The sequence below is a fragment of the Dama dama genome, chromosome 33 (genome assembly GCF_033118175.1).
Source record: "Dama dama isolate Ldn47 chromosome 33, ASM3311817v1, whole genome shotgun sequence".
Classification (NCBI taxonomy): domain Eukaryota; kingdom Metazoa; phylum Chordata; class Mammalia; order Artiodactyla; family Cervidae; genus Dama; species Dama dama.
The window spans coordinates 33,049,421-33,072,143 of record NC_083713.1 but is presented as its reverse complement, the minus strand read 5'-3'; the positions used below and the strand labels follow the sequence as shown (position 1 = coordinate 33,072,143).

General features: G+C 38.4%; 1 protein-coding gene across 6 annotated transcripts in view; it reads right to left on the bottom strand.

The window, feature by feature from the left end:
- Nucleotides 1-18,695: 18,695 nt before the first annotated feature.
- The window catches only part of SCN1A (sodium voltage-gated channel alpha subunit 1), an 88,911-nt gene continuing 84,883 nt past the window's right edge, over nt 18,696-22,723 (bottom strand). For all 6 annotated transcript variants that reach the window (XM_061135682.1, XM_061135683.1, XM_061135686.1 and 3 more), the window contains exons 25-26: nt 21,701-21,971; nt 18,696-19,873 (exon numbers count right to left, since the gene is read on the bottom strand). In XM_061135682.1, coding sequence (XP_060991665.1) covers nt 18,696-19,873; nt 21,701-21,971 — 1,449 coding nt within the window. The remainder of the gene's footprint in view (nt 19,874-21,700; nt 21,972-22,723) is intronic.

The window sequence follows — 22,723 nt, the reverse complement described above, 5'->3', positions numbered from 1 at the left end:
GGCTTTGTGTGATTAGTCCTAAATTTCAAGATATTATGAAGGATGTTTTCAGTGCAGTTTGCAATATCTATTCGAGGTGGTAGGTTATTCATTTATTCAACTTTTTAAAAAGTTCAATACAGGCACTGTTCCATACCATGTAGGATGGGCACAGTTCCTCCCCTTACAGATGTTATTGTTGTAGAATTATTTGTCCTGGAAGATATGTTGAGAGATGAAAAATTCAAGAGTATCCTGTGATCCTTTCAAAGAGGAGCTCCTACACGGTACCTGTTGAAATTCATTTACTGAATCCCTTGTCCCAGCACAGAGTTGTTTTCCCCAGAGGAGAAAAGGGAATTTTTCCCTGATTTTTTACAAAGGCCTATATGAGCCAATTGTGTCCCTGATGTTAGAACTCCTTTTCTTTTAGTAAATTTAAATCACATAGGTTGAAATGTAAGCTGTCTTGTTCTCATTATTCAGTCCAGATTGCTGGGAAGTCTTTAGATACATAACAGGACCATACTGAATCAAACTCTGTAACTCAGAGATGCTACTTGGTGATGTGTCTATTGTGACTTTTGAGTATTTTATTAATTAAGTACTGCTGCTGCTGCTGCTAAGTCGCTTCAGTCGTGTCCGACTTTGTGTGATCCCACAGACGGCAGCCCACCAGGCTCCGCCGTCCCTGGGATTCTCCAGGCAAGAACACTAGAGTGGGTTGCCATTTCCTTCTCCAATGCATGAAAGTGAAAAGTGAAAGTGAAGTCGCTCAGTCGTGTCCGACTCTTCGCGACCCCATGGACTGCAGCCTACCAGGCTCCTCCATCCATGGGATTTTCCAGGCAAGAGTACTGGAGTGGGTTGCCATTGCCTTCTCTGAATTAAGTACTACAGTCAACTAATGATGAGTTCCTAAAGGCCTGAACCTTACCCAGCTACCAGTCACTAGGACAGGATTTCTCAGACTTGCTGCTTATAAGACCTTCTGGGAAGCTTGTTATAACTTTCTTCTACCTCTTTCTAACAGCATAATTCAATAGACATTTTTAGACCCTTTCCTGATGATTCTGATTTAATTTGAGATGAGACTTAGAACTAAATTTTTAACTGCATTTTTTTTTAATGTCCTAAGATTATTGAAAGGTTAAGAGAGGTTATCTAATAGGCCCAAAGACTTGGAGCCCACCACACTGAAGTTACCCTTGGATTGATTTGGCCATTTAAGTCATAGTCCAGAGAGAAAGCCATGGAAATGCCAAGACTTGGGTGTGGGGAAAGAAGAGTAGAATCATAAAGTTCTAATATGTGCCTGACTAGATTTATACTAAACTTCATGCAATTAACTGCCTAATGAGTTTTACTTTAGCAAATCGTAGCATATTAAAAATAGGACAACCTCTTCTGTATTTGAATGAAATCCTTCCTCACTCTTCTTGTCTCTGGAAAAAAAAAAAAAAACTCAGTCTACATAATTTAGCCATTCTCCATAAATCCTATTTTCCATATCCTTGCATGTTTATGGGATCAAAATCTTATAGTTAGTATATTTTGCTCTAGCATTGAACCTACTTGAGGATATCAGTCAGTATTAACTCAATAGACAGTTTTCCTGCGGTAGGGCAAATGGCTGCATTTATGACTGAGGTTGATCACAAGCACAATCTGTTTGCCTTTAGAAACATGTGTTTTCTGTGACTGCAAGAAATACTGCTGAATAAGACATTTCTTCACCATCCTTGATGAATGAGGAACATTAATAATGCAGATAATAGTCAGGCCAAATGATATTGAAGAAAAAATATGGTCCAGAAGCCCTAATTCCTTTTAGAGATTAAATTTTAAATGGCAAGCTCAGTAGTTCCATCATAGCACAGAACAAGGTGAATATTATGTATTCCTTGAGTTCTAGAGAGTCAAAAGTCAATTTATTTTTTACTCTTACACCTTGTAAACATTTATGGATATACAAATATGTATAACTACACTCATATCTATATTTATTTCTTTATAAGTAACAAAAACAGTATATGTTCTCTTGTGGATGTAATACATGTCCATTTAAATATTTATTATGTAAATCCAATATTACTATAAAATACCAAGGCCAACTTTCATTTGTAACTTTTTAGATGTTTTATTCTTTTATATATCTTGCATATAATGATATCTCTGTGAAAGAACATATAAGAGGGAAAGATCCCAGAGTGGTAAATAATGCTTTCAAAAATAGAACTACTTAGAACAGTGCTAATAATTAGCTAATTTGCCCATTTACTAAATATCTAGAGAACACCTTCTCTTTAAAAAGTTACTATAGAGGATATAGTGGTATTTAAGGTCAATCTCTACCAATCATACACTTTCTGGTATGTGTATTCTTATGGCAGAAGTGGAGGAGAAGGGTAGAGAGGAATAAAACTATTTTAAACCACGGTGTCATGGCAGTTTAAGTCCATACAAATGGAACATGGAGGTGATCCTATGTCTTCTTTGCCCAGGAGAGTCCTCACTGATGCTTGTTGCTTTAGCATAATTATTAATTGTCTTTCCCTTTCCTCCAAAACTGTCCAGGTGTAAACATATACATCAAAATCCCATAGAAGTTCACAGGAGAGAAAATTCTCTTCCAGTAATAAGACACAAGAAAAATGTCACTGAATCCTGAAGGGTAGGTTTGATTTCAGAGGGAGAAGGACAGATGAGGAAGAGGTCAAGGGTTATATTCCATCATTGCTTACCTGCATTCTTCCAGCAACTTCTCAATTTATGACCCTGCTTTTTGGCATTCTGCAGAATACACATTTTGACCACTATTCTGTAATATTTCTGCTATCTGAACTGCCCCACCCTTCTCATTCTTCAAATCCAGGTCAGAGTTTACAGTTATAACTGTCCCTGAAATCCTCCTTCCAACCCTCTAATCCAAGGTTGTGGAGTTACTCACCTATTCCTCTATGTATTCTGTAAGTTGTACTTACTTTTGCTGAGCCTGAAGGAAGACCCCAAACAGTAACAGACTGAGAAAGCGGGTTGACTTCTGGCTAGTTTTCCTGGTGGTTGAGAGGAATAGAACATGGTCAAATCAGTTTTGGGTGTATGACATTGAAGATGATAGACAAATATGCAAGTAAAAAAGACCAACAGAAAGTTAGAATTGTAACTCAAAAAAAGAGGCTGATGCTGCAGAAGAAATCTGATAGGAGAGGGAAAAAAGGAGTGAAGGCAAAGATCCTAAAGAAAGAAGAGACCTAGAAAAGCTTAGTTTTTATGGAAGGCAAGGGAAGATGCAATTCAGTGAAGGAGGTGATGATGACCATCTTCATCAAATTCTAAAAATCTATAAAAGATATGATAAAGACTGAATGAAGAATTTGAGTAACTATAGACTGGTTGGAGGTAGAACCAGATTTGAGAGCATTGAAGAGAATGAGAAGGTGCTTTGTAAGAAAAAGATTCAACATTGGTTTGATATTTGATTCGGTTGTGGTTTAGTTGCTAAGTTGTGTCCGACGCTTGCAACCCCATGGACTATAGCCCACCAGTCTCCTTGTCCATAAGATTTTTCAGGCAAGAATACTGAAATGGGCTGCCATGTTTGAGTATCAATGTATTTCAAACAGCTTGAAGAAGAAAGATACAACTTGTATCTTAATGTTCTCTAACACACACCGCACTGTGGCAAGTTAAACATGGGGTAGTAAATTCATGAAAGTTCAGAAAGTAAATTGTATTTCCTATAACATCATATTTTTAATGAAGAATTTACACTTAAAATGTAATTTCCTATAAATTTATTTTAAGAACTTTCTGGTCTCCATACCACGATAAATGAAGACTACATTCCTGGGAGACAGACAAAATGCTGTAGTTAACAATCGAATAGTTCTATGATCATCTTGCTCTTCTAAGTAAATATTAAATAAAGAAATAATTCGTGATAACCAGAAATAGAGTATATATAGTTCTGTTCCACATGGATAATGTTCTTTCTTCCTATCTTCACCTTTTGTATTTTCCAGTATTTTCTTCATAGTGTTATTGAGAAGGATAATGATCAGCATAGCATTTGAATACTCCATGTGCTTATGTCAATATGAATATTCACAGCCAAATTGTCTCATCAATATCACTGGGACCTATATTTCATTTAATTTTAACCAAGAGTGAAAGTGTTGAGTATAGAACTCTGAATTTAAAAAGCATTTTTTAAAAGGAATGAGGTATGAACAATGAGAAAAAATCCATCAGGGTTGAGAAAAGTTATTTTCAAGATTAGAAAGACAATTTTGAAAGTGCAAAGTTGGACAGAAAGAAGCAATCAAAAGGAGAGAATAAAGACATAAGAGAGGGCAATAACTCGACACTGAGAACTCAGTTGACATTGCAGATTATCTATTACTGATGTCAAGAATTTCTTGGTGATGCAATTTCCCCAACAATACTCGATCGTCCAGAATATTTTTCTCCTCTAGTGCCTTTGCTGCCACACTGATTGAATCAGTGTTAATTGACAATTTAGGAGAATATTCCCATGTTCCAGGAAGGACAGTACTATAAGTGCTATTGTACATGATTAAAGCAATAATATTTTGATTATGAACATTTCAATACATTCATAGTTGACTAAGAAGCATTCATCTTCTTACAAAATAGTATGAAATTTAGTCCACGTATGGTAGGATAAACAATTATAGGACAAATATGCAGACTTTAATATAGTTTGTATAGTTCCAGCATCCAAACTTTTTTTTTTTTTGGCCGGGATTATTTTTTTTTTAATTAATTAATTTATTTATTTTTTCACTGGGTTTTGTCATACATTGATATGAATCAGCCATAGAGTTACATGTATTCCCCATCCCGATCGCCCCTCCCACCTCCCTCTCCACCCGATTCCTCTGGGTCTTCCCAGTGCACCAGGCTCGAGCACTTGTCTCATGCATCCCACCTGGGCTGGTGACCTGTTTCACCATAGATAATATACATGCTGTTCTTTCGAAACATCCCACCCTCACCTTCTCCCACAGAGTTCAAAAGTCTGTTCTGTACTTCTGTGTTTCTTTTTCTGTTTTGCATATAGGGTTGTCGTTACCATCTTTCTAAATTCCATATATATGTGTTAGTATGCTGTAATGTTCTTTATCTCTCTGGCTTACTTCACTCTGTATAATAGGCTCCAGTTTCATCCATCTCATTAGAACTGGTTCAAATGAATTCTTTTTAATGGCTGAGTAATATTCCATGGTGTATATGTACCACAGCTTCCTTATCCATTCATCTGCTGATGGGCATCTAGGTTGCTTCCATGTCCTGGCTATTATAAACAGTGCTGTGATGAACATTGGGGTGCACGTGTCTCTTTCAGATCTGGTTTCCTCAGTGAGTATGCCCAGAAGTGGGATTGCTGGGTCATATGGCAGTTCTATTTCCAGTTTTTTAAGAAATCTCCACACTGTTCTCCATAGCGGCTGTACTAGTTTGCATTCCCACCAACAGTGTAAGAGGGTTCCCTTTTCTCCACACCCTCTCCAGCATTTATTGCTTGTAGACTTTTGGATAGCAGCCATCCTGACTGGCGTGTAATGGTACCTCATTGTGGTTTTGATTTGCATTTCTCTGATAATGAGTGATGTTGAGCATCTTTTCATGTGTTTGTTAGCCATCTATATGTCTTCTTTGGAGAAATGTCTGTTTAGTTCTTTGGCCCATTTTTTGATTGGGTCATTTATTTTTCTGGAATTGAGCTTCAAGAGTTGCTTGTATATTTTTGAGATTAATCTTTTGTCTGTTTCTTCATTTGCTATGCATCCAAACTTTTTGTTACACACATATGAAGATACAAGCTTATGAGGTTGAGTACTGATCGTCTATCCCACTGGTTCCTAGACTCTTGATTTGCTGCATCAGTAAAATACAAATTGGAGGACCAACACAGGATGTCAATTTTTAATTTAGCTAAAGAAAATATGAAAACAACCCACTCTCATTTATTCTCACCATCATTTCAAAAAGAGCATTTTAACATAAAATGTTTTTAGTCTTTGGAAATAAAACATTAAAAAGGCACATTTTTACAGTAAAGTTCTTTAAATTGAATATGTTTAGCTTTATAAATGTTTATCACATCATTCGTAATTTCCAAGGTTAACTGTGGCATGTGAAATACTTGTCATGTGAGTGCTGGCCTATAGAGCTGTGTTTGGGGTTATTGGTTGGCACTTAAAATGTCTGGACCCCACCTCATATAGCCAATAAGACACCTTCTGTTACAATACAGGCAGAATCACCAGAGTTTAGATCACAAATTTCCAATTTAATAGATCTAGCTTCAAATACTGGAGTCTTAACCACTATGCCACAGATCTCTCCTAAAAATATTCTTATTTTTCGTAACATAAGGGTTACCACGAAGGATAAGGAATGTAATCATTTGTCTCTTCAAAAACACAACTTCTGGAAAACAGGAATAGTAATTAAAATGCAGTGTTCTTTGAAGTAATTAGAAATAGTATATCTAATTTTATTTTATTTTTTCTTTTTTCTTTCTTTATTTATTCAGTGGGTTTTGTCATACATTGATATGAATCAGCCATAGAGTTACATGTATTCCCCATCCCGATCGCCCCTCCCACCTCCCTCTCCACCCAATTCCTCTGGGTCTTCCCAGTGCACCAGGCCCGAGCACTTGTCTCATGCATCCCGCCTGGGCTGGTGATCTGTTTCACCATAGATAATATACATGCTGTTCTTTTGAAACATCCCACCCTCACATTCTCCCACAGAGTTCAAAAGTCTGTTCTGTACTTCTGTGTTTCTTTTTCTGTTTTGCATATAGGGTTGTCGTTACCATCTTTCTAAATTCCATATATATGTGTTAGTATGCTGTAATGTTCTTTATCTTTCTGGCTTACTTCACTCTGTATAATAGGCTCCAGTTTCATCCATCTCATTAGAACTGGTTCAAATGAATTCTTTTTAACGGCTGAGTAGTATTCCATGGTGTATATGTACCACAGCTTCCTTATCCATTCATCTGCTGATGGGCATCTAGGTTGCTTCCATGTCCTGGCTATTATAAACAGTGCTGTGATGAACATTGGGGTGCACGTGTCTCTTTCAGATCTGGTTTCCTCAGTGAGTATGCCCAAAAGTGGGATTGCTGGGTCATATGGCAGTTCTATTTCCAGTTTTTTAAGAAATCTCCACACTGTTCTCCATAGCGGCTGTACTAGTTTGCATTCCCACCAACAGTGTAAGAGGGTTCCCTTTTCTCCACACCCTCTCCAGCATTTATTGCTTGTAGACTTTTGGATAGCAGCCATCCTGACTGGCGTGTAATGGTACCTCATTGTGGTTTTGATTTGCATTTCTCTGATAATGAGTGATGTTGAGCATCTTTTCATGTGTTTGTTAGCCATCTGTATGTCTTCTTTGGAGAAATGTCTGTTTAGTTCTTTGGCCCATTTTTTGATTGGGTCATTTATTTTTCTGGAATTGAGCTTCAAGAGTTGCTTGTATATTTTTGAGATTAATCCTTTGTCTGTTTCTTCATTTGCTATTATTTTCTCCCAATCTGAGGGCTGTCTTTTCACCTTACTTATAGTTTCCTTTGTTGTGCAAAAGCTTTTAAGTTTCATTAGGTCCCATGTGTTTATTTTTGCTTTTATTTCCAATATTCTGGGAGGTGGGTCATAGAGGATCTTGCTTTGATTTATGTCGGAGAGTGTTTTGCCTATGTTCTCCTCTAGGAGTTTTATAGTTTCTGTTCTTACATTTAGATCTTTAATCCATTTTGAGTTTATTTTTGTGTATGGTGTTAGAAAGTGTTCCAGTTTCATTCTTTTACAAGTGGTTGACCAGTTTTCCCAGCACCACTTGTTAAAGAGGTTGTCTTTTTTCCATTGTATATCCTTGCCTCCTTTGTCAAAGATAAGGTGTCCATAAGTTCGTGGATTTATCTCTGGGCTTTCTATTCTATCCCATTGATCTATATTTCTGTCTTTGTGCCAGTACCATACTGTCTTGATGACTGTGGCTTTGTAGTAGAGTCTGAAGTCAGGCAGGTTGATTCCTCCAGTTCCATTCTTCTTTCTCAAGATTACTTTGGCTATTCGAGGTTTTTTGTATTTCCATACAAATTGTGAAATTATTTGATCTAGTTCTGTGAAAAATACCGTTGGTAGCTTGATAGGGATTGCATTGAATCTATAGATTGCTTTTGGTAGAATAGCCATTTTGACAATATTGATTCTTCCAATCCATGAGCATGGTATATTTCTCCATCTGTTTGTGTCCTCTTTGATTTCTTTCATCAGTGCTTTATAGTTTTCTATGTATAGGTCTTTTGTTTCTTTAGGTAGATATACTCCTAAGTATTTTATTCTTTTTGTTGCAATGGTGAATGGTATTGTTTCCTTAATTTCTCTTTCTGTTTTTTCATTGTTAGTATATAGGAATGCAAGGGATTTTTGTGTGTTAATATTATATCCTGCAACTTTACTATATTCGTTGATTAGCTCTAGTAATTTTCTGGAAGAGTCTTTAGGGTTTTCTATGTAGAGGATCATGTCATCTGCAAACAGCGAGAGTTTCACTTCTTCTATTCCTATCTAGATTCCTTTTACTTCTTTTTCTGCTCTGATTGCTGTGGCCAAAACTTCCAACACTATGTTTAATGGTAGTGGTGAGAGTGGGCACCCTTGTCGTGTTCCTGATTTCAGGGGAAATGCTTTCAATTTTTCACCACTGAGGGTGATACTTGCTGTGGGTTTGTCATATATAGCTTTTATTATGTTGAGGTATGTTCCTTCTATTCCTGCTTTCTGGAGAGTTTTAATCATAAATGGGTGTTGAATTTTGTCAAAGGCTTTCTCTGCATCTGTTGAGATAATCATATGTTTTTTATCTTTCAATTTGTTAATGTGGTGTATTACATTGATTGATTTGCGGATATTAAAGAATCCTTGCATTCCTGGGATAAAGCCCACTTGGTCATGGTGTATGATTTTTTTAATATGTTGTTGGATTCTGTTTGCTAGAATTTTGTTAAGGATTTTTGCATCTATGTTCATCAGTGATATTGGCCTGTAGTTTTCTTTTTTTGTGGCATCTTTGTCTGGTTTTGGAATTAGGGTGATGGTGGCCTCATAGAATGAGTTTGGAAGCTTACCTTCTTCTGCAATTTTCTGGAAGAGTTTGAGTAAGATAGGTGTTAGCTCTTCTCTAAATTTTTGGTAGAATTCAGCTGTGAAGCCATCTGGTCCTGGGCTTTTGTTTGCTGGAAGATTTTTGATTACAGTTTCGATTTCCTTGCTTGTGATGGGTCTGTTAAGATCTTCTATTTCTTCCTGGTTCAGTTTTGGAAAGTTACACTTTTCTAAGAATTTGTCCATTTCATCCAAGTTGTCCATTTTATTGACATAGAGCTGCTGGTAGTAGTCTCTTATGATCCTTTGTATTTCAGTGTTGTCTGTTGCGATCTCTCCATTTTCATTTCTAATTTTGTTATTTTGGTTCTTCTCTCTTTCTTAATGAGTCTTGCTAATGGTTTGTCAATTTTGTTTATTTTTTCAAAAAACCAGCTTTTAGCTTTGTTGATTTTTGCTATGATCTCTTTAGTTTCTTTTGCATTTATTTCTGCCCTAATTTTTAAGATTTCTTTCCTTCCGCTAACTCTGGGGTTCTTCATTTCTTCCTTCTCTAATTGCTTTAGGTGTAGAGTTAGGTTATTTATTTGGCTTTTTATTTTGTTTCTTGATGTAAGCCTGTATTGCTATGAACCTTCCCCTTAGCACTGTTTTTACAGTGTCCCATAGGTTTTGGGTTGTTGTGTTTTCATTTTCATTCATTTCTATACATATTTTGATTTCTTCTATGATTTGCTGGTTATTCAGAAGCGTGTTATTTAGCCTCCATATGTTTGAATTTTTAACATTTTTTTTCCTGTAATTGAGATCTAATCTTACTGCACTGTGGTCAGAAAAGATGACTGGAATGATTTCAATTTTTTTGAATTTTCCAAGACCAGATTTATGGCCCAGGATGTGATCTATTCTGGAGAAGGTTCCGTGTGCACTTGAGAAAAAGGTGAAGTTGATTGTTTTGGGGTGAAATGTCCTATAGATATCAATTAGGTCTAGCTGGTCCATTGTGTCATTTAAGGTTTGTGTTTCCTTGTTAATTTTCTGTTTAGTTGATCTATCCATAGTTGTGAGTGGGGTATTAAAGTCTCCCACTATTATTGTGTTACTATTAATTTCCTCTTTCATACTCATTAGGGTTTGCCATACATATTGCGGTGCTCCTATGTTGGGTGCATATATATTTATAATTGATATATCTTCTTCTTGGATTAATCCTTTGATCATTATGTAGTGTCCTTCTTTGTCTCTTTTCACATCCTTTATTTGAAAGTCTATTTTATCTGATATGAGTATTGCGACTCCTGCTTTCTTTTGGTCTCCGTTTGCGTGAAATATTTTTTTCCAGCCCTTTACTTTTAGTCTGTATGTGTCTCTTGCTTTGAGGTGGGTCTCTTGTAGACAGCATATATAGGGGTCTTGTTTTTGTATCCATTCAGCCAATCTTTGTCTTTTGGTTGGGGCATTCAACCCATTTACATTTAAGGTAATTATTGATAGGTATGGTCCCGTTGCCATTTACTTTGTTGTTTTGGGTTCACGTTTATACAACCTTTCTGTGTTTCCTGTCTAGAGAAGATCCTTTAGCATTTGTTGAAGAGCTGGTTTGGTGGTGCTGAATTCTCTCAGCTTTTGCTTGTCTGTAAAGCTTTTGAATTCTCCTTCATATCTGAATGAGATCCTTGCTGCGTACAGTAATCTAGGTTGTAGGTTATTTTCTTTCATTACTTTCAGTATGTTCTGCCATTCCCTTCTGGCCTGGAGGGTTTCTATTGATAGATCAGCTGTTATCCTTATGGGAATCCCTTTGTGTGTTATTTGTTGTTTCTTCCTTGCTGCTTTTAATATTTGTTCTTTGTGTTTGATCTTTGCTAATTTGATTAATATGTGTCTTGGGGTGTTTCGCCTTGGGTTTATCCTGTTTGGGACTCTCTGGGTTTCTTGGACCTGGGTGGCTATTTCCTTCCCCATTTTAGGTAAGTTTTCAGCTATTATCTCCTCGAGTATTTTCTCATGGCCTTTCTTTTTGTCTTCTTCTTCTGGGACTCCTGTGATTCGAATGTTGGGGCGTTTCACATTGTCCCAGAGGCCCCTGAGGTTGTCCTCATTTCTTTTGATCCTTTTTTCTTTCTTCCTCTCTGCTTCATTTATTTCCACCATTTTATCTTCTACCTCACTTATCCTATCTTCTGCCTCCGTTATTCTACTCTTGGTTCCCTCCAGAGTGTTTTTGACCTCATTCATTGCATTATTCATTTTTAACTGACTCTTTTTTATTTCTTCTAGGTCTTTATTAAACATTTCTTGCATCTTTTCAGTCTTTGTCTCCAGGCTATTTATCTGTAACTCCATTTTGCTTTCAAGATTTTGGATCATTTTTATTATCATTATTCTAAATTCTTTTTCAGGTAGATTCCCTATCTCCTCCTCTTTTGTTTGACTTGGTGGGCATTTTTCATGTTCCTTTACCTGTTGGGTATTTCTCTGCCTTTTCATCTTGTTTAGATTGCTGTGTCTGGACTGGGCTTTCTGTATTCTGGAGGTCTGTGGTTCCTTTTTATTGTGGAGGTTTTACCCAGTGGGTGGGGTTAGACGATTGTCTTGTCAAGGTTTCCTGGTTAGGGAAGTTTACGTCGGTGTTCTGGTGCATGGAACTTGATTTCTTCTCTCTGGAGAGCAATGGAGTGCTCAGTAATGAGTTTTGAGATGGGTCTATGTGTTAGGTGTCACCTTGGGCAGCCTGTATGTTGACGTTTAGGGTTATGTTCCTGCGTTGCTGGAGAATTTGCGTGTTATGTCTTGCTCTAAAACTTATTGGCTCTTGGGTGGTGGTTGGTTTCAGTGTAGGTATGGAGGCTTTTGGACGGTCACTTATTACTTAAAGTTCCATGTAGTCAGGAGTTTTCTGGTGTTCTCCGGTTTTGGGCTTAAGTCTCCTGCCTCTGGATTTTAGTTTTATTCTTCCTATAGTCTCAGGACTTCTCCAACTATACAGCACTGAAAATAAAACTTCTAGGTTAATGGCAAAAAGATTCTCCCCCATTAGGGACACCCAGAGTGGTTCACAGAGTTACATTAAGAAGAGGAGAGGGAGGAGGGAGATAGTGATGAGAAGGAGGAGAAAAAGGGGGACTCAAGAGGAGAGAGACAGATCTACGCAGTTGTCTGTTCCCGGAGTGTTCTCCGTAGCCCAGACACCCACCAAGATTCACAGAATTGGATTGGGAAGAGAAGGGGAAAGGAGGAAATAGAGGTGTTCTGAGGTAGAAAACAGAGAGTCAAGATTGGGAGAGAATAATCAACACACTCCTGAATAAAAATGGGAACTGAATATTGGATTCTTAAATGTTCACAATTTATATCATATACTGAAAAACAAAAATTAAAAATCCAGAGTAGAGGTTAGACTCTTAAAAATACTATATTAAAAACAAAAACCAAAACACCCCCAAAAAATTTTTTTTAATATATATGAAGTTCAGTTTAAAAATAGGGCTTCTCTTCTTTTTTTTTTTGGTAAGGTTATAGTGTATTGAAAATGAAAATTAAGAAGTAGTAGAGGAGTACTAGAGGACTTTAAAAGAAATAAGAGAAAAAGAAAAATAGAAAATAGAAGAGAAAAAGGAGAGAAAAAAAATTTTCCCCAATTAAAAAAATCGTAAAAATCTATGAAAATGAAAGTTAAAGAGTAATGGGGGAGTAATAGGGAATTTTAAAGGAAAATAAAAGAGAAAAAAATTTAAAAAAAAGTAAAATATCTAGGAATTTCTCTGGAGCTGTTGCGGTCAGTGTGGGTTCGGCTCAGTTTCAGATAGCTCCTCGTTCCAGCTTACGCTTCTCGATATCTACAGGCCCTTTCTGGTGTAATCAGTGTTTTCTACAGGGATTTTAATCTGTTGCACCAGTCCCTTCTGAAGCGGTTCCCTTTGTTTATTTGGCTTCTGTTTGCCGGTTTCTTCAGAGCCTCATTTCCGGCCTGACACAGGCGGGCGGAGGTGGACTCTTATTCAGGTAGCTAGTTCTGTCGCGCTGCGGGGAGGGGTTGGCGCTGCCGGGAGAGGCTGACACTGCTTTCTCCGTCTGCACTGCTCAGGCTCCCGGCTGCTCTATGTGGAGCGCGCCCAGTGCTGTGCGCAACTCCAGCCCTCGGGTGTTCCACAAAAGCGCGGAACAAAAGGCTGCGTCCGCTCTTGTGCCCTCCCCGTCAGAGCGGTCCAGGCAGCCAGGGGCTTGACAGGCGCACTCTCCCCGGGTGCGGCGCGCCCGCTCCCTTCCACGGTCCCAATCTCGGTTTCCGCTGGCGCCAGTCGGGTGCGTGCGCCTTCTGCCCTCCGCGTCCCCAGCCCCAGTCCCCGCCCGCGCCGGTCGGGTGCCTGTGCCCTGTGTCTCGCCCGCGACCTGCTCCCGCCTCCGGCGGGCCTGGGCCGGTCCGCAGTCTGCGAGCTCCTTTCTGGACTTTCTCGGTCCCTTTGTTCTGCAAACGGCTGGCAGCGTGTTCGGGCCGGTTAATTTTCTCTCTCTCTTTTGCTCTCCCACAGTTCAAGTTGGCAGCTCACAAAAGCTCCCTCTGATTGTCCTCAGGGCACTCAGGCCCGGACCCTACCCCAAGCAATGCCGCCGGCTCCTCTCCGTGCCGCCCCCACTTGCTGGTGGTGGATGCGGGTGTCTGGGGTACTTTTCTGCTGAGAGTTGCTTTTGGGCACGTAATCTGTGGGTTTTATTTATTGTTTCCCTCCCAGTCAGGTTGCCTTCCTAGATTCAAACACTTCCCCCAGGCCCGCCAGTGCGAGGGTTTCCCGGTGTCTGGAAACGTCCTCTAAAGACTCCCTTCCCGGGACGGATCTCCGTCCTTAGCTCTTTTGTCTCACTTTTTATCTTTTATATTTTGTCCTACCTCCTTTCAAAGACAATGGGCTGCTTTTCTGGGCGACTGATGACCTCAGCTAGCGATCAGAAGTTTTGTGAAGTTTGCTCTGCGTTCAGATATTCTTTTGATGAATTTGTAGGAGAGAAAGTGGTCTCCCCGTCCTACTCCTCCGCCATCTTGGCTCCTGAGAAATAGTATATCTAATTTAAAAGAGTCATAAATTCCAGGACACAGAAAAACAGGTGATAAAGTGAATACACACACACATACATACTGCAGTAACACAAGAGCAACAAAAAAATCTTCACTTCCTTGAAGACACACACATATATCTATATCAACGTTTACATACACACATATACTCATATAATTCATTGCCCTTCCTGTGTTGGTCTGTCAGTCATGTCCAACTCTTTGTGACCCCATGGACTGTAGCTCACCAGGCTCCTCTGTCTGTGGAATTCTCCAGGCAAGAATACTGAAGTGGGTTGCTATTTCCTTCTCCAGGGGATCAACTCAAATCCAGGTCTCCCACATTGCAGGTAGAAACTTTTACCATCTGGGTTGCCAGGGAAGTCCTTTAATTGTCCTTCAATCCCACTCATCCCTAAATACTTTAATGTGCATTTTCTGAGAGTAAGGATATTACCCATAATTATGTAATAACCTCATTTGGACTTCATAAAATTAAGGAAATTAAAATACTTTTATAATACTAGTACTTAATCAAGAGTCCATATTCAAATTTAGTCAGTATTCCCAGTAACATCCATAATTATGACTATTTTTCCAGTCCAGTATTCAATCCAGAATCACATGTTGTAGTTTTCATAACTCTTCAACCTCAAGTTGTCCTTAGCCTGCCTTTGCTTTTCATGACATTTCTGAAGAGTTCAGTCATTTCATAGAATGTCTTCAATTTGATTTTCATTATGATTAAATTCTGGTTATGCCATTTTGACTGGATACAAGAAGTGATGTCTTCTTCAGAATTGTCCCATAATTGATGAAGATAGTGTCTGCTAGGTGTCTCCACTGTAAGCTTTATTTTAAAAAAGTTTTAATACAGAAGAAATACTTTGAGACAAAGTAAATGTCCTATTCCTTGTCAAACTTTCACCCATGAGTTTTAGTATTCATTGATTCTTCTTGCATGAATGTCTTTATGATGGTTGACAAGTGGTAATTTTCTATTTTCGTTATTTCTTCTACATTTGTTAGTTAATACTCAACTGTGAGGAACAGCTTTTCACTTTTTCCATTTATTTATGTTAGTACATACTTGTGAATTCTTATTTTATTCAACGGGTTATAATCTGTTACTATCTTTCACTATGTAAAAATAATACCAAAATGACTATGGTGATTTATACGATTATGTTTCACCAATTTGCTTTGTATTTGAAAAGGTACCAGTGAGTACTGGTGTGAATGTGGAATATTAAGAAATCTGTAGGGATTATCCTATAATTCTTATTTTTGTTGGTTATAAATGGGAAATTCTTTTCAGAATTAGTTGTCCTGATGTTTTAGAGCAATGATGTCAGGAAGAGACAGGTCAGGAAGCTGAAGGATAGGGAAAAGCACTGTGTGTGACCACTCCTCTTCTCATCAAGGTCATGTTCCTCTTTCAGACTTCATAACTGACATTGTGCAAATCTGATAACAAATGAGGCTTCTGTTTCCTCATAAATTTAGATGTTTCTTCAGCTGTCACTTTTATTGTTTGGACCACCCCAGTAACTGCTCTATGATCTCTGTGAAATCTGTGCTTGACTTGACTGTAGTTTCCCCAGTTCCTCTTTCTCCATCTACTAATGCTGGTTAGATTAAGCCTCCAAGCTGACCCCAGGCAAATCTTTGCCTGTTGCCCACTTTCATAGGCTATTTTAATCACTGTTTCATCCAGGTAAGATACAAATGGCATACTGAAATGAGGCAAGAGAGACAGTTTTCATGAAGGGGCCATTTAAAAAGGTGTCAGCAAGGTAAAGGGGCCACAGGTCCAAGGGAGCAAGGCAGACTGATGACCAGTCCCTCAACAAAGTAGCTCTCATTGGAGGAGGGGCTGTCTGACTGGAAGTATGACCTTGTTGATGAAGGCAGCACTGCCAACCCAGGGCAACCTAGCAAAGAAGACACTAGGATATAAACACCTCGTTTCACCGTTCTCCTGGTTTCCTGACAGGGTTTCCCATTGGCCAAGCCAATTACGATCTAGAGGGTAAGAGAGCCCGTTGATTCAATTTACAAATTCACCCTCACACAGAGCATGGTGGAGGAGCAGGAAGAGTGTTTCTGGAGGAGCAAACAAAAGACCCTGCTCACACATAGCAACTTCTAATATTTTAATAGGTTTTGAGGGATTCTCTTTGTACCTTAAGTGGCCGCCCACCCTTGCTTCTTGTTCTGCTGGAGCCTCCAGTTTATAATCTGCTGCTTGTAGTTCCTGGTAGGTCACTTCCTCCAGGCTCATTCTTACCCCAAGTTTTCTTGCTCTCAGCCCGGATGGGTGTGTGTGTGTGTGTGTGTAGCTCCCCTTGTCCCTCAATCTGTAGAATAAAACTTATCTTGTTACACAACATGGTTAACCAAAAGTAACTGGGCAAACAATAAAATAAAAAATGTAATCTTTATTAGTTTTGCACATTTTTAATGTTGGTTAGCGTCATTTAGGATAATAGTAGCATTTTCCAGCATGCAGTTCACGAATACAGTTTAAGTATTCTAAGTAGTTTTAAGAAAAAGAGGTGCCTATAGTTTGCTTCTGTAAGAAACACAAAATATCCTGATGTAATTGACTACATAAGTTCACTACTCTCTGTTCTTGTGGGGGAAAAAAAATTGTGAAACCCACATTATATTTAGAGCAATCTAGAGCAGCATGACTTTAAATAAATGGAAACATAAACAGAAGTTAGAAAAAAAAGACACAAATGAAAAATAAACACTACCTTCAATCAGTTAGTATAGGCACTACCAAAAATGTAAATAAAAATTTATACCTTTTTCCAATTGCAAAGCATAATTTGGATGTCAGTTGTGAATCTATGTTTGCCCCTTAAAATTATGAAATAATCTAAAAGTAGCAAATGTAATAAAAAAGCAGAAATCTACAACTACCCAGTCTTGTGTTCATTTCTTATTTAGCAAATTTCTTCCATGAAAAAGTACTATGGACAGAAAGTAAGAAAGTGATTGTGATATCAATCTTAAGATAATTTCCTCTTCATATTTATGTACATAATGCTGAAAAATAAAATAAAATAACTTTTTACAGTATTTATATTTGCTTATAAAATTCTAAACACATTTTAACAGGTTAAGCAGTGTTTTTTTTTTTTTTTTAAACATGTCTGTACAGTCGGGCTATACACCATATGTTATCCACTTAGAATTTAAAAATAACCAAAAAGCTGTTAAAGTGCTGCAAACTATTGCTTAATGACTTAAATAAATGAGATCTGTTGAACAATTTCTTTGACTTTACCAGTGACATATGGTTTCTCATAAATGAGATTCTGAGCGGTGGGAGAAACCAGATACAGCGGCATGGTAATAGAAACATGCATTCATAGCATCCAAACTATCTATAATGGTACAGAATACATTATGTTACCTGTGTAAAGCTTGCACTCTACATTTCTTGTGGTACATATTTGATGCAATAAATACTGTGCTTAAGTCATTATTTGTTTGCTCAAACGTGCACCACAGGGTAAAATGACTATTTACATAATAAATAGCATTTCATTAACATATACATTGTCAACCTTACTGAGCTGAAGATGGCTAAACAAAGTGTAGGATTAAGCAGAAATTTATAAAGGGTTCTTTTGGTCAATTCTGTCTTTAAGGGAGAAGCAATACTCATTATTCAGTATTTTTTAAATACAATAAACAGAAATGTAACACTTAAGATTCCTGACATTTGAGTGAAGTTTGCACCTGCTAAGATTTAATGGGCTATCCCCCTAAAATGACATACGTGGTCTAGGGGTTGGATTTGACAAAACAAGATCAGCAAAGCACCTCCAATTATCACCTAATTACCCCTCCCAGAAACACAGATGGAATTTAAGAACTCATTGTGTTCCTTGTGACTTTTTTCATGCATGATCTCTATGTGTAGCATGCCCTCATGCAAACCATGTCCTTGTGCAGATGGGAGGGCCATGTGATTGCCATAACCCCCAGTGGCATACCTGTTAAAGAGGTCCTTTAATCTATTTCCCAACAGAAACCCCATTTACAAAAATAGTCACATATAATAAACAACATATGGACTAAAAAAAAGATGAATCCACTAACAGATTTTGTAAAAACGTGACAAATGTGGCAGTCGAAATGCAAAGAGTGGATACAATTACTACACTACAGTGTTTTCGTGTTAAACAACCCCCGAATTACAGGTTTGCACCCCTTTGAACTGGTCCCTACAGTCTACGTAGCCATTCTGCCTCATGTCTTCAGCAGTGTCAGCTGGTAGTGAGAACAGTAACCTCCCGTCAAGGTCATCCCCCTTTTACACAGTCACAGTTTTCCAACAAGGGGTCACCGTCTGATTGTAGGCACTGACCTTAAGTAAATTTGTGTAAAAACAGTCAGTTTGGCATTGACCTCCTAAAGGAGTCCTGTTGACAAAAATACATCACCTTCACAGGCTGTAAACAATTTGTCACCCAGTGATTTTTAATTTGTGTTTATTTGCCTTTGGCTTTTTCATCTTTGCCTTCTTGCTCGTGTTTTTCCACAATTGGTTTTGTTACCCGATCATAGGAGGGTGGACAAGCTGCTGTGGACATGGTCAGATCGGTTTTTTCTGTAATTGAGTTTTCATTTATTCTGTCAATTAGCATGTCTTCTTTTACAAGAAGATTAGCCCCAGCTTTGATTTTATTTTTGTTGTACGTAAAAGATGCCTGTTTTACAGTTCGCTTTAAAAGGTGGCGCCTGTACGCACGCTGAATAATAACAGCAGAGACTTCCTCTTGTTTTCTCTTTAAAGTCGTAGTTATTGGCTGATAGGAGACCTTCGAGGGGTTGGAGGCCATGAATCTCTCTTCCATCTGTATTCGAAGGGCATCCATCTCTCCACTCTCCCCCAGAACCCGCTTCGTAAAAGCAAATAAGATGTCAAGACAGTGGATTCGATCACCACTTACCATGGGCAAATCCATGGCAATGAGCTGGAGTTTGTTCGGTTGTGGCAAATTGAGCGGTGGTTCAAGGGCAGCCGCAAACTGAGATAGCTTTTCAAATTCCATGAACTGGGTGGCGTCAGGATCGAACTTCTCCCAGACCTCATAGAACATCTCAAAGTCGTCCTCACTCAGGGGCTCTGCGCTCTCTTCAGTAGCAACACTGAAGTTCTCCAGGATAACAGCGATGTACATGTTCACCACGACCAGAAAGGATATGATGATGTAACTGACGAAGAAGAAAATCCCAACAGATGGGTTCCCACAGTCTCCTTTAACTGAGCTGCCAGGGTTAACTTTATTAGGGTCACAATCGGGTGGTTTACTGTTGAGGATAGGTGCTAGCAATCCATCCCAGCCAGCAGAGGTGGTAATCTGGAACAGGCAGATCATGCTGTTGCCGAAGGTCTCAAAGTTAAACATGTCATCAATTCCAACCTCCCTCTTAACATAGGCGAAGTTGGACATTCCAAAGATGGCATAGATGAACATGACCAGGAACAGCAGGAGGCCGATGTTAAACAACGCAGGAAGGGACATCATCAAAGCAAAGAGCAGCGTGCGGATCCCCTTAGCCCCTTTGATCAGACGCAGGATTCGTCCAATCCTGGCAAGACGGATCACTCGGAACAAGGTAGGGGACACAAAATATTTCTCTATCAGCTCAGCCAGAAACATACCTATGGACAAAGATGAGGGTACCAACCAGTGAAGAAGTTATCCATTAAATTAATACTCAAATTTTGATAAGGCTCACAGGTAAATTTCAGAGTACTAAAAATCAGTTGAAAAGTATAGTGAAAGTGTTAGTCACTCAGTCATGTCCGGCTCTTTGCGATCCCATGGACCGTAACATGCCAGGCTTCTCTGTCTATGGGATTCTCCAGGCAAGAATACTGGAGTGGATTGCCATTTCCTCCTCTACAGGGTCTTCCCAACCCAGGGATCAAACCCACATTTCTTGCATCCCCAGCATTGGCAGGAGGATTCTTTACCACTGCACCACCTGGGAAACCCCAAGGTGACTAAGATAGTATTCAATTCAATAAGGATTTTATAGTACATTTTATCTTTGAGGGGTATTTATAGACTAGTTTTAGCTTACAGAAAATCCAAAGACAGGATCTTAAAAAACAAGTTAAAAATTCACATCTGTCTGAAGAGCAGTAGCTGACAGTATATGTAAACATTTATAAAAATACAGTGAACACAATGGTTATTTCCTGAAACACTAAATCATATAACCTGTATTCAGTCCTTCCCCATATAAACATGTCTGTAGTTTTGAATGCTATTTTCATCTGTCCGTGAACATGATGCTTTCCTAAGCTTCCACTATAATATTCATATATAGATGTATATATTTATATGCTCTGGTGCATTTCTAAAAGGATTTAAGCTTATGCTTTTTCTGGTTTCCTACATCTGTGTCTCAGCCCTCTTACTTAAAGCTTCTTTCTCCATTTACCTTCAAAATAGTGAAATAATGAATGAGCTGAAGAGGAGCTCAAGAAACCAAGTATCTTTGAATTACACTATCTCATTTTGTGAAGAGTAAATAAGCATGTTTTGTGTGTATGAGAGAGGGAAAGAGAGACAGAGAAAGAAAGAGAGGTGAATACAACTAAGTACCCTATCCACAACCAATTACACTACAGAATACTGTGGGAATCAAAGGGTACATACAACATATAAGTTGGATAAATGATCAACTTCTTCAGAGCGGGGAATGGCCTAAAAATCTACCCAACAGAGGTGCCCCATATTGGATGGTAAAATATTTACTCAATCATATCATCTGCTTTAGGAAATAAATGGATACTCGAGGCCACAGACCTCTTCACTTTATTGGGGTTGGAGTTGTATCTTCAATTAGATGAGTTTATTGCTCACGTGACCTGTTGACATTCCAGGCTTTGAAGTGTATGACTGATGAAATGATGTTCCATGCCAAATCACTTCTTTTATGCATTATTATTATACATTTCAAGGTAACCTAGAAAATCTCTGATACTCTGCATTAAAGAACCTACCATTTTCACTGACATTTTGTTCTTAGCTTTACTCTCTTTCACTCTATACTCTTCCTTATAAGTACCAGCTTCCACTCTTATCTATATACCAATGACTCTCTGTCTCTGATGTACTGTCTCTCCTGAGTATCAGACTAAACTTCTAGCCCTTTTTTCAACAGAGTCATTTACATATTGTATAGACTATTCAACCTCAACATGTCAAAGACATTTCAATCTTAATACCACATTTCTAGTTCAAATGAATGAGACCTTACTATATTGACAGATAATATACCTAGTCTAAAATGAATTGAACAGGATACAATACTCAATGTATAGCAGGAGCTTAATTTTTTAAGAAAGACAAACACATCTGAATGAAAAACATCAGAATTTTCACAGTGGTTTTCTCTGAGTGATCAGATGACTTCTGAATTAAATGTGATCACTCTTTTACTTTCATTGAGCTAAAAGACTTGAAATACTTCTTACCTACTATGGAGAGAATGACCACCACAAAATCAAAGATATTCCAGCCTATGGTAAAATAGTAATGGCGGAGGGAGATGAGCTTCAGCACACACTCCCCAGTGAACAGCACAATGAACACCAGGTTGATGCGTGACAAAATGCTAGTCACATAGTCACTCTGGTCGTCGGTTTCCACCATCATGGTGACCATGTTGAGACAGATAAGAATCATGATGCTGATGTCAAACACTTGTCTGGTGACGAAGTCAAAGACCATTCCTTGGAATTTGTTCTGTAGAGAAACAGAAAAGCTTTTAGTGACAGAGGAGTTTCCCTCTACACATGAACTTCTATATAAGTAATTTCTGTAGTGACTGTCTAGGATTGTACCTAAGAACCACTGGCTCTGAATTTCGTGAAAGATGGTTTGTATCACATTTAAGTTTTTAAATTTAGTTATCCAAATTACTATTTACCAAAATATATTCCACAGAATAACAATCCCTTGTCAAAAAGGGACTTCTGATAAGAAACACTGCATACTATTATATACTACTCTGAGAGGCCCAAAATGCATGAGAATGTATTAAGATTATGAGAGGTTAAGAAATCTGCTTAATTTTGTTATACCAGAATTTCCCATGATTAGTTGGACTATACAGCAGTTTCAAAATATAATATCTATTAACAATCCACTAGACTTGTTCTCAAAAAATTGTTATAGGGAACTTGGGATTTCCATGACACAGCTATAACATTATGCATTTAAAGTCCCTGTGTGGCAATATTGACGTTCTTCCACCAACAGTCTTTGCTGATATTGTCACACACAGAATGCTGAGTCTACACAGGGATAATCAAACCGGAAGACATTCCTTATGCTTTCATGTCAAAAATTCATGGCGCTTTTCACTGATCTGTGATTTTGCCACTGTTATTCATTGCAGGCCACTGTCTGACCCACTTGGGCTTCCCTTGTGGCTCAGCTGGTAAAGAATCCACCTGCAATGTGCGATACCTGGGGTCGATCCCTGGGTTAGGAAG